At 34.6% G+C, this 16,860-nt stretch overlaps 1 protein-coding gene across 1 annotated transcript in view; it reads right to left on the bottom strand.

Annotated features, from left to right (window-relative positions):
• LOC110377413 (uncharacterized) overlaps positions 1 to 16,860 on the bottom strand; it is a 67,663-nt gene that overhangs the window by 43,107 nt on the left and 7,696 nt on the right. The window contains exon 3 of the mRNA XM_021336303.3: positions 1,762 to 1,849. Within this exon, the coding sequence (XP_021191978.3) occupies positions 1,762 to 1,849 (88 nt within the window). The remainder of the gene's footprint in view (positions 1 to 1,761; positions 1,850 to 16,860) is intronic.

Below are 16,860 nucleotides of genomic sequence, written 5' to 3'. Positions count from 1 at the left end.
ACGTTCACAAGAAACAGTGTTTATAAAGGCTTTCGAATTAATTGAAACCGAAATGAATGTAAACAGTAAGAAGTAGTTTGTATGCTCATTTAAGTTGTTTTTGCGTAGGTAAATAAATGTAGTTTCGTTCCGCAATCTATACTTTAAATTTAAGTAAACTGTAGAGTTTGTTTGCAAAACCACTAATCCCTAAAACTACTAGTCTAATTTAAAAAACATTTTCAAGTTAGATAGCTCATTTATAGAAGATTTTTTTTTATCCAGCTACGTGAGTTTCGCCGAAACTAGAGTACGTAAGTAGATATTTAGACATAATGTGTGCGAAAATAACCTTCCCTAATGTTTATCACATAACGTGTAAGGTTCGAAGATAAAAAAATAATAAGAACCAATCTATGGTTCGTTTATTTCTATGCCAAGAGTATCATTTTTCCTTCAGCCGTAATAGAAAGATAGCCAAAATAACATTCTGATATCGAAGTAATTACTAATTGTTTTTGTAACGTAACACGCGAATATGATATCTAGTTAATTATCTTTGTTAGTGTTATTTTTAGAGGGGTTGTTGGTCGACCCTGATAATTGATAGTTAGAGGGAGTGCTAGCCTTGACTGTAAGGACCTAGCTTGTTAAGCATGACTTTTTGATTCGACGTGCACCTGTATTAGGTACACTTTTAAGCGTTCAGATGTTGTACCTTTAAAGTTTGTATCTAACTTAACAAATAAACTTACAATGTAGTATTTGGCCATTTGCCATTATTTTATTTTGCCCTTGATAAACAAATACAAGTATAAAAATATAACACACTTTTTTGTCCTTTGTTTTAAAAAATAAAATCCCTATTTGTTATATTTTGTTCAATTTCAACAGTTACATTTAAAATATTGATTCGAAACCTATTCATTCGTTTGGCTTCATTAATAATGTTCAATTAAACTTCAATTATATACAGTTAAATGGATCTTTTGGGATAGACTATTGAGATCTGAACTTATAAAGTAGTTACAAAGTGGTGAAAATAATTGACTGTCATCAATATAATAGGCATCACAGTTTTCAAAACCTTTTGTTGATAAAGAAACTTTCGTCCGAAGTTTTTTCACTTATCTAATAATTTTTCTTTGATAGTTAGATCGTAGTTAGTTCAAAGTAGAAGTGAAGTTGGACTTTCTTGGTTCAATTTTCATTATTTTAATTGGGTTCATTTGTTGTTCAATGAAAGATACTATATGCATCATTATTTTAACGCACAATTGGTCTATAAACGTAAGTACGATAAAAAAAAAATCTTAAAATGAGCTCAATGTTTTAAAATTTATGACTACTTAAGTTACATGTTTTATTCTCACAGTATGTGTGTAAATACTTTCGATTGCAAAGAACCACTACTTCAGGATCTTTATCTTTGAAAGTTTCTCTCTTTTTGTACCTACCGTAAAGAAAGTTACAGGTCAGGTACGTACTGCTGGCGAGATGCCTTTTTAACAGTATTTCGCAGTTCAGCCTAGAAAGCTGTTTAATGCTCGAATGGATATTTCCCTCAGGATACTTGGATTTTTCGGCCTCCAGGCAGAGGCAAAAAGCCTGGGGGCTACGAGTCTCGGCTCAAGGCATTGCTGACTACAGCAAGAGACAGGCTGGATCATATTTTTAGGGGCATTTTAAACCTATTTCTCAGTAACTCGGGCTAGCTCGCCGAGGCTTTGCAAGATACCGTAAAACAACATCATGTAAGTAGAGAATATTATTACTACTTACCATAATATACGTCATCCAGCTCCTTATATCTCTTGGCATTGACGCCGATTCTCCAACTGTACAACAGCACCACTAATATTGATATATTCTGGAACAAAGAAATGCATGGAGTTACTTTATGTTTCTTTTTTTTAATATTTCAATAGACTGCTTTCTTTTGGCTTTAATGGACATTTAAAACAATACTTCTATTAAAATTATAGTTTTCGATTCCTCGAAAAACATTTTAAATTATTGTCATGATTTGTGGATATAAAAAATTACAACACATTTTCACGCGATGGCAAAAAAATTAAGAATTGTTGTGAAGTCCTAATAACAATAAGTAAGATGAAAGTAAAATGAAGTCCAAATAAACATAATTGACTTCTAAAACTATTAAAAGGCATCTTTACTTCTAGCCAGCACTATTACATCAAGATTCAAGTTCACATGAGTCTCGGCAAACCACTTAAACTTGGCAGGTAAGGTTCTCAACGAATGTTCAGAATAAGTGAGTAAACATACCCTCTACTCTTCTCAAATGGATGGGGGTAATAAAAGCAGTAGATAGTAAGTAAGTACATTATTTTATCTCCCATTTCTGTACGGAATAGGTAATAACGAGGTTTTAGTAGTAAGCTGCCGTTTTGGCCAGTATACGTGCTATTTAGTTTGTGGTCAAATTACCAACGTTCCTATTTTAAAAATACAAGATCGAAAGAAGTTTTCATCACTGAGAGGCAACGATTAAATTAAAAATGATAAGTCAGGGTAACTCAATTTGATTACGAATTTCGAATAAAACATTTGAGATATTGTTATGGCAACACTTTCGACGCCCAAATTCGAAATTCAAATCAATGTTATACAAACAATAAAGGCTAGATATTCGGAGTATTGTGATTATGAATTTTGCTTGAGGTCGAATCATAAAATTTAATTTTGAGATTTAGGCCATGTTCATCAGAGCCTTAAAATTATATCATAATGAAGAAGTCGCTGGTGTATTTTCCTAAATTATTTTACTTTCGTTATCTGAGTAGTTTAACCGTATAAATTAGTCAAGTTCTTATACGTCCTCGAATACAAAGGCACTATTTTGTACGAAGCTACAAATGGTTACCGGCTGCCTGAGGCCATTCCTAGATTTCATTATTTCTCCTTACCTTTCATGTAAAGCGATTTAACGATGAAAAAGCAACAAATAAACAACTGTTAGTAACATTTATACTAGCAAGAATTAATGAGGCAAGAGCGATGACAGTGTTACTTTTTCTCCCATTGCCTATTATGGCTTTTATAGCCCGATATTGCTTCACGGGACGTCGAGCCAATTTAATACGATAATTCCTTCTATCATGAACGTAAATAATGTTCAGAATAACGTTGTATCATAACTCATGATTGCTTTGTTCAGTGGCTTTAACGACCTCCATATTAAACTGGATGAGTCGGCGATATTATTCTAATAAATATGTTGATAGCAATGGTTGATAGTAAGTACGGTAGACTGCACAGCAGTGGTAACTGTCATGCACCTTAACTCAATAGCAATAAGTACGATTTTCCCATAAAACTGGTACCACTGACCTGAACTTGACTGTACAATGCAGGTGTCCGAAATTATTGTTTTGTGTCGATATTCAAAGGAAGGATTGTTATTAGTTTGGTAATGAATGGGGTATTACTCGTATGAGTTATTGATGCGTTTTGGTCTACCTCAGAGACAATATTTGGGAGGTGATAATTTGTCTGCGGGTATTGTTTTGGGATTGTATGTAACTATGTATGAGTATATGAATCATTTTCGTATCTAGATATTGTTTGTCTTGAACTATGAACTGTAGTGTCTTTATCGACGCAGCATTATTTTAACTAGAATTTCACTTATGTGAGTTAGATAAAGTGAGCATCTATTAAGTAAAAGTAGTCGGAGGAACTCGTCATGATAGCGATGTACACCCATCCCTGGCCCGACCGCGTCAGACGTTACTTAACCTTATGATAGGTTGACCCATATAATGGCAGTTACTTAGCCGCGAGCTCTTTATTACATGAATACAGATCTATAAACGAATAGACCTCAAACTTATCGTTAATAGCAGTTGAGCGTGCAATTCTGGCATCACAAGAGTTCTGAGATGACATCTGTTGGCTTTACGTTATCGAAACTTGGCCAATAGACGCAACTTGAAGCCCAACTTAGTTGAACATGTGGCCTCGATCGAAGAGTCACAACTTATAACTTAGACTTCACTTGAAAGTTCTGTTAATTACTTCGTTTTCGAACAATGACGACGAAATATTAAAGGTTTGTTTTGTTCAAGATAAATAGCAGCTTTTAATTGATAAAGGGCTTCTATAGGTAGGTATATTATGATTGGCCCCTGGCAGTAGAGTACTCGAAGTCGATTTTATAGGGAAATGTTTTAATTGTGTTTTGAGAATGCCAGCTTTGTTAAATACTTTAGAAGTTCATCGATCAAGAAAAATATTATAAGTTAATTTTAGCTAGGTAAGCTTATCTTATTAAAAATTTCATGTAGAAAGTTCATTAAATCTAACATTATGTTTAATTTAGAGCCCCCACATATCTACTAAGCTGTCGGTTGATATTTGTTTCTAGGGTTCGTTCACGTTTAATTTTGAATACTGATACCGGCCAGATACTTGTTCCATGTAATGTACTTCAATTAATTTGTCGTCATACTGATTCATGAGTCCGATGAAACTATCGGCCGACCAAAAGGCCTCTTAAAAGTTTTTCCTTATATTAGAAAGTGTCTACAACATTACATCAAATCAAGTTTTAATCCACACACATCCTAAACAACAAACTTACAGCCTACCAAAAAAGCTTGACCCAATTCTAGCGTTATTTCGCTTAAAATCCGCACATATTAAGTGCGGATATGACCGTCGCGCGCCAGCTGACGCCGGGTTCCGTACAACTTTATCACGAGTTGGTCATTCCGTAGTATTAAACATTTCGCGCTTCTGTTGCCGATTCTGTGTGGCGTAGAACGTTATATGGCTTGTTTGCTTGTGTGTTATTTAGGTAGGTTGCGATTTTTTTGGTGGGTAAAATTGTTGATGGTATTGGCTAGCCCTTTTGGTGCCAGTAACATACCTACTACAATCATTTAAACCCTTTGATATACCTACACATAAAGGCCTTAAAACCAATATTTCGCAAATTTGCCCGCTTTTTTTGCAAAAGAGTTTATAGGTTTATTTTAAGTGTTATTTAGGTTTATATGTATAGAGTTGAGAAAAATAAAAACGTATTATATTTCATCTAAAATGATATTGATATTGCAGCTTAACTATATTCCATTCTGATGTTTTGATTTATTCCGATAACTACAATTTATTTACAAACTCTTCTAACAACAACGTAGACGTTAACGACTTAAATTATTCCAGCTTACTCTTCAATCTACACCAAATTGATTGATTACAAAACTGTTGTTGCCAAGGAAGAATTTACAAGATTAATCCTATTAATCACTGAGAGAAAAGTAATTTGGCAAAAAGAAATAATTATACACCACGGTAATGATTCAATCAGAAGTCTGGACTAAGACAAATTGCTTGCCAGCTTAAAGTTCTGCTAATAAGTTGTTCGCGTGAACTTCTACAACGGAGTTAATAATTCGAAATAAGTTGAGGTCGTAACTTCCTATCGAAATTTGCTGAAGATTTTTGGTAAAATAATGAGTACAAAAGACTAACTATTTAAGGCCAACGGTAAGTTGGTGTACTTCAACGCAGAATGATGTGCAGATTTAAAATGTTATCAATTTAGGATTGTTTGGCATAATGTTCCGTTATTATATTTTGAAATATTTAAAAGAAAATCTCTTTGCTATATCGTGCTAAAATCAAATAAATAAATAAATAAATAATGTCTGGACACATTTTCACACACGGTCGGTTAGCCCCATGGTAAGTTATGAATTAACTTGTGTTATGGGTGCTAACACAACTGATAAACTACATATAGCTACATATATACATATTGATAAATACATATTGTAACACCCAGACCACGGCCAACAAACATGCTCATCACACACATGTCGACCGAACCGGGAATCGAACCCGGGACCTCAGGTTCGGCAGTCCGGCATGGTGACCATTGCGCCATCGAGTGTTAAGCGTGAACTAAAGTACTAAAAATTATTTTGGTTTTAGACGCAGGACGTACTTAACTGGTAGGATTACATAGCTAACTATGTAAACAACGTATGTAAAATATACCCAGTATATCTTTAGATCTAAAATAACAGCACTGTCAGTGTAATTTCTGTCAAATTAGGTAGCATATCAGACATTCAGCATAATTGTGCCTAACTAATTACGTATTGTATGGAACTCACTAACTACATTGTAGACAGAATTGCGAACTAGCTTTAATGTAATGTTATGTCCTGCGTGGAAGAATCGCGAAAGTGAAGCTATCCGAAGCGAATTGACGGATGTATGCTGCGCCGTGCCGTAGAGCACAAAACCTCACGATGTTACAAAATAAATCGCGCCGCATAGCTTTTCTTTCGTATCCAGATATCTACCTCGCGATGCGTCCAAGTGAGCGACTGGGCAAGAGTCATTTCCTTTAACGATGCAACAAAGTTTTGATAGATTTCTCTTATTCGATTTTGATGACGTTGTGCAGTACGGCACGGTGCGGACTATAGTTATCGGCATGCGCAGGTGAAGGTCAGAGCTCAGAGATTCGTGCCGATAACTATACGTCTGTCGATTCGCTTCAGAAATCGCGCCGCGTCGCTTCAATATCGCTCAGTTAGGATGCACACTTAGGACACACCGTAGGGTTTAGTAATGGTATTGTTTACATTGGGATACTGAGCCGAGATATAATGTAGGGTTATATTAATTGTATAGCGTCGCAATTACTTTAGCAAATAATTTGTGATTTAGTTAAACTGTGGTTTGTTTGTTTAACCTTTTCTGTAAAGTTACGTACAGTTAACCCTTTCATTAAACTGACCCCATTAAATCAAACCTTATTAGTTAGTTATTTATAATAATGCATTTTTCATATGTAAAGTGGACACATAATTGACGATTGATTACGTCATTGGCTATTTTTTACATAAATTGGTATTCTTACTGTATAATGAACTCAGCTCCAACTTACTGCCATTTACGTTTTTCGAGATTTGATAAAGCCAATGTACCTACATACTTTCAGAGATGTACGTCCTGTTATTCAGACCTGAACTTTTTGCTCGTAACTGTACTATTTATAGAATAACCTTGTTTAATTTTCATCTAACTAAAAGTGGTTTATCAGTGATCACGCTTGACATTTTCCTTAAATGTCACGAACGAAATGAGAGTTATCACCTGTTGGAAAACAATCTTCCTAAACTAATGTATTTTGTAATGTGACGTCGTAACGGAAAGGGCAATATTGTAATAACAATAATCGAATACGTTATTATTACCTAGATTATATTCTAAGCATAAAAAACCTACTATTTTTATGTATTGGGCTATCCGGGTAACTGGGTTGAGGAGGTCAGATAGGCAGTCGTTCCTCGCAAAGAACTGGTACTCAGCTGCATCTGGTTAGACTGGAAGCCGACCCCAACTTAGTTGGGAAAAGGCTAGGCAGATGATGATATTCTAAGTGAGGTTGCTTTTATCTGGACGCGGCAACTAGAGGAGTCCTCGAGATGTGGGTAGAACCAAGGTGAACACTATAAGTGTTGATAATTTTAGGCCCATTTTCAATGACAACAAAAACGGTTAAGTTGAAAAATTTAACATGAAAATTCATAGCAAACAATTTTTTTATTGAAAAGTGACGTGTATGTTGCCGATAAACTTGGGCCTAGTTTTCCATAATCCCACATAAAACAATTGAAACACCACACACACAGACGCACCACTAGTTACATATGTGTGAGTGAGACACCGTAAACTCACAGCACGTACATAGTTGTGCGGTGAACCGCAATCCGGAGCTGAGGACTGTAACGTCTTATGCGGTTACCCGACGTACTTGTGTGTACGCAGTTTAATAGTATCATTGTTGGATTAAATGGCATGAGTTTTTCTTGGTAAATTATATTTTCATAGTTCTTTTTATAGGTTTATATTTGTAAGGTTGTGATTTTGCAACTGTTTTAGTAGACACAAATCTATCGTCACAGCCTAACCCAATCTCATATACCTACACTCAATCTTCAAATCCATATATTAATTCAAAATAATATGACTTTTAGAACGTCAAGATGAGTTACTGCCTGAATGTCTTTACAGAAGTTATTCGGCCTGCTGATTTTTTTTGTACTTAAGTAGTTTCGTTTCACTGCTAGTCAACAGGTGCTCTCTGAAGAATATACATGTCTATCCTCCTATATATAAGTCAATAACTTCAAAATATCTCAGCAAGACCTTCATAACTTTCTATTCACTCCATATCCGTCTCAAATAGAGCGATACGTTCTAGTATTCCAAACGTACTTTAAATTGATTTGTAAGGCAAGGTAAGGTGCTCTATTCAAACCGACTTAGAATGTTTCTATGAAGTCACCCACACAAATCTACTATATATTTGTACATTACTTTCTTCCTTGGTAAACACTACTTATACTGAATCGACCACATGTTTAGTAGGTATTAAAAACAATTACAATTACTATTGTTCTGCCACCGTATAACATGAGTCGACTCTAATGTCTAACATTGCATTCGACAAAGCCAATTCAAATTCACCCACTTTCAGCAAAATTGTGCTTCGAACACGTTTCACATTTAACTGTTGGACAAATACGATGTGTATCAAATTCTATTTTGTTTTGCCCTAATATCAATGAAGAATCTCGGTTCGCGGGTTGTTTTACGATTGATGCTATAGCTTTCAAATCAGTGCCTTATCATTCTACTTATTTATTTTATACGCATTAATCACGTCATCAACACACCTGTTTAAATTAGATTAACGATTTCACACTTTTAGGTCCGGATTTCATGATAAAAGAAATATTAAAAAGATTTTGCGATACGCATGTTCAATAACAATTAAAATTGATTTATAGGAGGCTTTCAACGAAAAGTAGATAAATCAGTTTACACCGAAAACAATGGCTCTACATAACATGAGCACTATTCGAACTATTTTTTCGTCGAACGACAGCTATATACATTATTAAATTGTTTGTATTGCTTGTTACGCAATCACGGGAATTATTGAATACTGGATATACAACGCTGTTGAAATATTCGTTAACAAAAAATTAAAATTAACCATCATGAAGGCTACTTACTACCTACATAAATAAATTCTCATAGACCTTTACACTACTTTATCTCTTATTCGAAAAAGGACTCATACGACCATATCTGCATGTATTGTCATCGTCAGTGGGTGATCTTATTAATAGTCTAGTCTAAGATATTTATCGACACACGTGTTGCACCCAGCCGTGACTTCGTCTGTAGGCGTCTTATATTCTAACCTGTTAGTATTTTTTATATTCTCAATTTACTTTTTAAAAATAGTACTACCAAATGTAATTAACTAGAGTAAAAAATCGAATTTTGACCTCACAGAGATATTTACATATGTAACATTCCAGATATATACAGCTGTGTATAGAAGAACCCTTTTTATACAAAAAACGGGAGCGACCGCATGTCCCGTGTACCAGTATAAATATATCAATGTACGCAGTTGAAAACACACTTCTAGTTACGAAACACCAGCTGTTGTCCATTTCATTACTGCCACCAATATTTTGTATCAAATTCAATTTACTGGTATTGTCAACATCACGTTATGTGGAGCGAGAAAACCGACAATCCACAGTATATGTCCAATAATAAATTATGGATATTCCGTTGAAACACAGTTTAAATATATTCTCTGATAAACAGTTGTAAAGATACGTACTAACGTTCGTAACAATTAAACTCACACACTCAGTATTGACAGCACCGATAGCGCCGGTAAAAGCTCGTCGATGCACATGCGTGTGTGAGTGACATTTTTACGAACGTTAGTTGGTATCTTCACAACTGTACATAACTATTCTGTGGTTGAACGCTACGTGAATGGCGATTACCCTCCTATAATATGTTTTCAGTACGGATTAATTTCGTATTTCAATTTACTTTGGGGCCTTTACAATAATTATTTTTGTTTTTAATCCTTTTTGAATAATTTGTTTATGGTTCTAGGAAATTTAATTTTATAAATGGCGATTAATCAATCTCTTTTTTTATTTGTGTATCATAACAAGTAAAATATAAATTGATCTGTTTTTTTTAAACGGTTTTATTTAGCTCACCCCGTTTGTTTTATTATTTATTCATTCTTGGGTCAAATTTAGAAATTGAAATTTCAGTGCCTTCCTGTTATCAGATTGATCTGAAATTTGGTACACACCTTTATTTCCGATGACAATACAATATAGTAATATCAATGACATTGCAAATCCAAGATGGCCGCCGGTACAAAATGGCGGATAACGTAGGTTTTATCAATCCCGTCAATGTGGGTATCAAATGAAAGTGCTCAACCAGTAGAATACAATGTACTATATAAAATTCAAATCCAAGATGGCGGCCTCTGCGGGTTGTTCGAAAGCTGCGGGTTGTTCGAAAGAGATACCGCGGCCCTGGTACATAAAAGGCCTATGACGGAACACGACGATTTTAGTCAGTAAAAGTCTGACACTCCCTCACCGCTGCTAACCCACAGCGGGAGGGGTCATTTGATGATTTTACGTCGATAAAAAAAAAAAAAAAAAAGATGGCGGCCTCTACAAAATGGCGGATAACTTAGGTTTTGTCAATCCCATCAACATGGGTATCAAATGAAAGGTCTCAACAAGTAGAATACAATTTACTATGCAAAATTGAAATCTAAGATGGCCGCCGCTACCAAATGGCTGATAACAATCTGAAATTTTGTATACACCTTTTATTCCGATGACAATACAATATAGAAATATCAATAACATTGTAAATCTAATATGGCCGCCGGCACAAAATGGCGGATTACATATTTTTCCACAACCCCCTCAATATGGGTATCAAATGAAAGGGCTACACAAGTAGAATACTGTCAGCAACCCCAGCGGGGCCCAACGTGGCCAAGGCCTGCCTGGGCTGCGGGATTGTTCGAAAGAGTTACCGTGGCCCTGGTACATAAAAGGCCTACGACGAAACATAACTATTTTTAGTCAGTAAGAGTCTGGTACTCCCTTACCGCTGCTGACCCAGGTAGGGTTCACTTGATGATTTTTGGCGTCGTTAAAAAAATTGACTTTTTTAAAAATTAGATTGTAATAAATTATCAGATAAGAGACCGTGTAATAATGATGCACTAAATGTATTAGATCGAATGAGGAATATTCGGTAGGCATTTTCATTAAATACTAAAAACTAGAAAATAAAAAATCGGTAAAAAAACTTTTAAGTCAAACGGTTTTATCTTATGTGCACTGAAAACTAGAAAATAAAAAAATAGTTACTTACCTGTCAACCTACGTAGGTGGTCTTGATCATATTAGACTAAAATAAAAACGTGGGGCCCCTCTGAAATCCTACCTATGGCAAAGCATATCTTTATACTTTGGTAGATCATGAGCTCGGCGTTCGCTGGTGAAGCCGCTACGGCTGATTATTATTGATTGTCAAAATCTCCAGTTACGATTATAGTAAGTCGATGCAATCCACACCTATTATACCTCTAGAAGAAAGTACTACAGCAACAGTTAATGGGCCCCACGTTTTTATTTTAGTCTAATATGACCAAGACCACCTACGTAGGTTGACAGGTAAGTAACTATTTTTTTATTTTCTAGTTTTCAGTGCACATAAGATAAAACCGTTTGACTTAAAAGTTTTTTTACCGATTTTTTTATAGGTACTCAAGCTTAATTTTTTACTGGTTTGTATTTTCAGTAGACAGAAATTGATTCTTTTTACACGCAGTTTATTTTTTCATGTTTCGTATCTTCCGTAATTCCCCAGAAACCTTCTCCAGACTCGAGAGTTTCCAATCGGGTATATAAAAAAATATGGATTTTACATTAGGCATATACAGTAAAACAACTGAAACCTTTGTTTATATCACGCGTTATTTTTGCTAAACAACCTTGGGTGTCACTAGACATTCCGGGCCTTACTACAAAAACTTTAAACCCTGTTTTACACTTGTCTAATAAAATTTTGGCTGCAAAATGAACCATATGTCAACGTCATAATTTGTCATTTTTGTAGACAAGGCATAAACTGACGTTTAAAAGTTTTTGTGGTAAGACGGTCCGTTTTTAATGTAAATTCAGTTCTTAATGGTACTCAAATTATATGAATAAAAGCAAATAATACTTTCAAAATATTTTAAGGCCTGGGAGTGTTTTGTTTTTATTTGTAGCTAGCACTCCAACTACGTCGGTTGCTCGCCTCTGAAGAGGTTCTTGCATGCCGCGTTAGCGCTTCTAGAGCCTTCAAATATTGCACATACTTGTCACCTTCGAACGAAAATATTTTTGAAAATCTCGACGGTATATTCAGATTCTTTAAAGTGTTATGTTTTAAGATCTATGATACTTTTTACATTTTCTACCTCTACTGTGTATTTTATTTTACTTCAAACACACTATTGTTTGTCATTGTCATTAACTATCAATCTTACAAAGTACCTTTCAACTGTCGAAAGTCATAACTTATAACACAACAATGTTTTACCCTAAATAATAACCCTTTTCCGTAGTTCATAGAAGAAAAATGATGACAATTCAAAAACTAAGTCGTGTCAACACATGCGACCACTAATGGTAACTTAGTATGTAAATATAGTAGCTTACTTAATTAATCTGAGCACGAAGGTTTTATCAAAATTATGGAATATTAAAATAGCGAGACTTTTTTCACTTCAGAAGCTAAATATTTATGCTGTGGTTATTTTTAAATAGGTCATGATGAGATTATGTGTGTGTTTTGACATTTTGAAATAAAAAAAGTTAGGTAGTGAACACGCAATGGTTAATTTATAATGGTTTAGTCATTACCTGTGTCACTAATTATAAGCTTTAGGTACCATTTTTTTCTAAGTTTTACTTATTCTTGTTACCTTGAACACTGTACCTGATGATTCGATTATCCCCAAATTGTGACACATTCTAGCTAAGAAATTAAAGCAATTAATTACATTAATTCTTTTGCAAAAGACTGCTAGTACAGAAGACATTTCCTTAGAGAAAGAAGGCCAGCAGTAACCGTGTCGAACCTCCCTTTAATTAACGAACCGTAGTCATTCATTTATTATTTATAAACTAGCCGAGTGCGTGGTTGTACGCGCGCAGTGTAAGGTTTCAGAGAATATAGCTATGTATGTAACTACATACATTGTGTGGATGAGATTTCTGTTTTTTGACACGACAACAACATGTTTTCTTTACCTTTTGTGTAAATAGCTAAGGATTTAGGAAGTTATTTGCACGTATTTTACGCATTATGAATATACATTTTCACTAAGTTCTATGCCTTTTGAAACTGAAGTTGTAAGTGTAGTGGTAAGCAAATAGCATTTCCAGATTCTGTTGTCAAAAACTACCGACTTCTTGTTTTATCAATCTAGTCAACTTTTAATAAAAAACTAACCATGACATCACTACAAAAAGTTCGAGCGTAATGTTTCATCACAGCTACCAAATCATAATCCAGCAAACATCAAAGCGCTTAAAGCTGCTGCATTTACCTCCACAAAGTTCATCCTCCGCTTAAAAAGCTATAACAGCGCTTCCAATCCGCTATTAACCCGCTACCTTTAATGTTCCATATGGGACGCTATTCATTACTCGCGTACGCTCGGGTTAATGACGCCCAAGCTCAGACAGCACGCAATGGATGGCGAACATAAATCAGTGATCGCACACGATTTAACTGATGGCAATTAGGTGGGGATCGAATTGTGATGTGTGAGATTTGAGTTCTGATTCTTGTGCGTGAGTAATTAAGGTTGATAATCCAGTGTGTTTTTTGGGTAAAGAAATTATGTCTGGAGACGTCTCCGTCCTATATGTGAAGAACACAAGTAAAACCAATTTAGACCGAAATAAGGAAAAATAAATATAAGATAAGTGTTTTATGAAGTAGCAAAAAAAAATTGTTCACAAAAGATCCTCGTGTAGGTAATCAAATAAAACTAACAAAATAATATTATCCTCATTTTTCTAGTAGCAATCCATCATATGGTTATGTACCGAATAACCGAACTTTGATATATTTAGTTAGGAGTAATATTCGGGATTTTTCCGACGATCTATTACCGAAAAGTTGGTGTTCAGAAAAAATGTGACATTATGAGATAATTTTATTAAATAACTTGCCTTTTTCGCGGTTTTATCCGCATTCCACTGGGAATCTTCGGGCAAAGTAGCCCATAGATGACTACAGAATTCTAATTCCCTGGGGTACGGGCTTGTTTGAAAGAGTTACTGCGACCCTTGCACACAAAGGGCTCTAGAGGAAATAAATTTTAACTTAATCAGTAAAAGTCTACCAATAGTGTCGTAAAGAAAGACATGAAGATCTGCGAACTCAAAGAGGAAGATGTCCAGGATAGAGCGAAGTGGAAGAAGAAGATACGGAAAACGGACCCCGTCACAAGACGGGATAAACGCTAAGAAGAAGAAGAAGTAAAAGTCTACCAATGCACCTATTGCGGGAAAAGCCACATGATAATTACCTATCTCCAATTAAAAGTGTGCCTGTTTTAACTATATTTTAGCCTAAAATTGTACCAAGCAAAAACTCAAATTGACATTCGTATTTATAATAATATTTCTTAGAATATTACGTAATTAACTGAAAGAAATGTCTGTGAACCTTTTGATAAAAACATCGATTGTTGTCGCCGTCAAATTACAGAGTAATAAAGGGGAAATCAAACGATTTGATTGTAAATCAAAGATTTGTTGCTCGTGTAACCTGATTTCGGTATAAAATATTTACTTTTTGGTTCATAAAATTGTAATTTTTTGGTTAACTTTTATCTTTGGGTATATTTTTTGTGTTAACAGTACCAATTTTTAACACATTTTTTTGGATTTTAGCTTACCTAATTATTGTATATTTTACTATAAATATTAGCTCCTAAATCACTTACTAACCACCAAAACATTACAAGAAGAACTCAAACATAAATAAAATACGTAATACAAAAATAGCTCATGTAACGTGAATCAAAAGGTCAATTAGACAAGGTAGCATCTCACGTACGCGCCTATATAAATAGCTGCCACGTACGACCTTATCAAAGCAACAGGCTGATTATGTTCACTTATAGTATGTTGCGTGAATATGTCTTGCTTACTTCTGATGGGTAATTATTACTTCTTGTTATCTTTTGGTTGCCGGTTTTATTAAACTTACTTGTAGCTAGTTATGTCTAAAATCTATGAGTCATTTTTTTTAAATTATTTGCTTTCTTTAGGGAAAGTCGAAGGAAAGAGGGGAAGGTGTCGTCCAAGGTACAGCTACATGAAGCAAATTAAAGAGAAGATGAATGAAGTGACGTATAAGGAAGTTCAGGAGTTGGCTTAAATGGAAGGAGCTGCACCAACAAGAGCTGGGCTCTTAAGTAGAAGCAGAATGTGCTTTCTCATGGTGATATAATATAATGTGTTTGAAATACATAGTATATTATGACAGTATGTATAAAACCGAAAATAAAGCTGAGTTTAGATACTGGTTCTATTATTCAATAATTCCTAACAACATTAAAAAATGTTAACACCAAGCTACAAGCTGCAATGTGCTACGCCCATGTAGCAATTTGGCTTTAGGCTACGGCGTAGCAGAGCCGACATCGTGTAGCGTATTATACGTTGCTAGATTGCATTTTCACACTCAAATGCTTCATATGGCAAATACAAGAAGATTTGTTTATGAATTATCAGCGAAAAGTAGTATTAAAGAATATTAAAGAAAGTAAGTTTTTAAGAACTACTTGAAAGACAGAAAGAAAATCAAAAATTATTTACTTGTGTAAATAATTTTCTCTATGTTTCCAAAACTTTGTTACATTTTAATTTGCTACCCACATCAAATTTCAGCTATTTTTTTACCAAAACGGAACAAGTATTGCTACTAAACAAACTATTAAATCGAATTATGTCAATCCTTCATAAAGTTGTGTTGTGTCAAAACTTTCACGTACGTGCGTCTATATTTAGACCTCCAAACTAATAATATAAATAAATACACAAACAGGAATTCGTTATTTTATTATATTATATTCACCAAAATTGTTAAAAAAATTGCTAAACTGGTTTGGAAAAGATTCGACGTGGAAATAAAATGAGCGCTATGTTTATAAATATGTAGATTGGTAATTAATATATAGGCCACTTTTTATCCAGGTTCGTAAGTTCCTTCCTTATAATACTGCTTAAAGTACCAGACTTAAAATATCTATTTCTATTACTCCTTATAAATATGATATAATGAGGAAGAGTTTGATTGTTAGCTTGACCGCGTTTATTTCAGGAACTACTGGTTCGTTTTTTTTTCAGTCTGTCAATTTTAAATTCCTCGCGTATTGAGGATGCCTAATTTTTGTCCGTGTTTGCAAAACTATTTTCCACGGGACGTGGGTGAAACATCTGTCAAAAGGTAGTCTCATATAAATATTGTGTGCACGTACATAGGCCAAAGTAAAAGCAACAGGCTGATTACATCGTCACACGTATTGAGATGTGGCAAGCTTCGCTCTACGGAATATTGTATTACGTCAGGACTTCTCGAATTGTTCTGAATATGCAGGAGTATGCATGTTCTAGCTAGTCTATAAAAATATAAATATCAGAGAGAAATGGAAGAAAGATCACCGACAAAGACACAATTGCACCGACAGCAAATAACTTACGAACAGGACAGAAAGAAGAAGATGAAATATTATATAGATTGATAGATTATTCTTTATTGAAATATTGTTGCAAAATATGTTTTTTTATTGGGACTGTACCTACGTTAAATAGATAGTTACTCCAATATATAGCCTCTTTGGTCTTGTGGTAGCATAGCGTTACTGCTGTGCACGAGGTTTCGGGTTTGAATTCCGGATCAGGC

Source organism: Helicoverpa armigera, chromosome 10 (genome assembly GCF_030705265.1).
Source record: "Helicoverpa armigera isolate CAAS_96S chromosome 10, ASM3070526v1, whole genome shotgun sequence".
In the NCBI taxonomy this organism is placed as follows: Eukaryota; Metazoa; Arthropoda; class Insecta; order Lepidoptera; family Noctuidae; genus Helicoverpa; species Helicoverpa armigera.
This window is presented reverse-complemented; position numbering and strand designations above follow the sequence as displayed.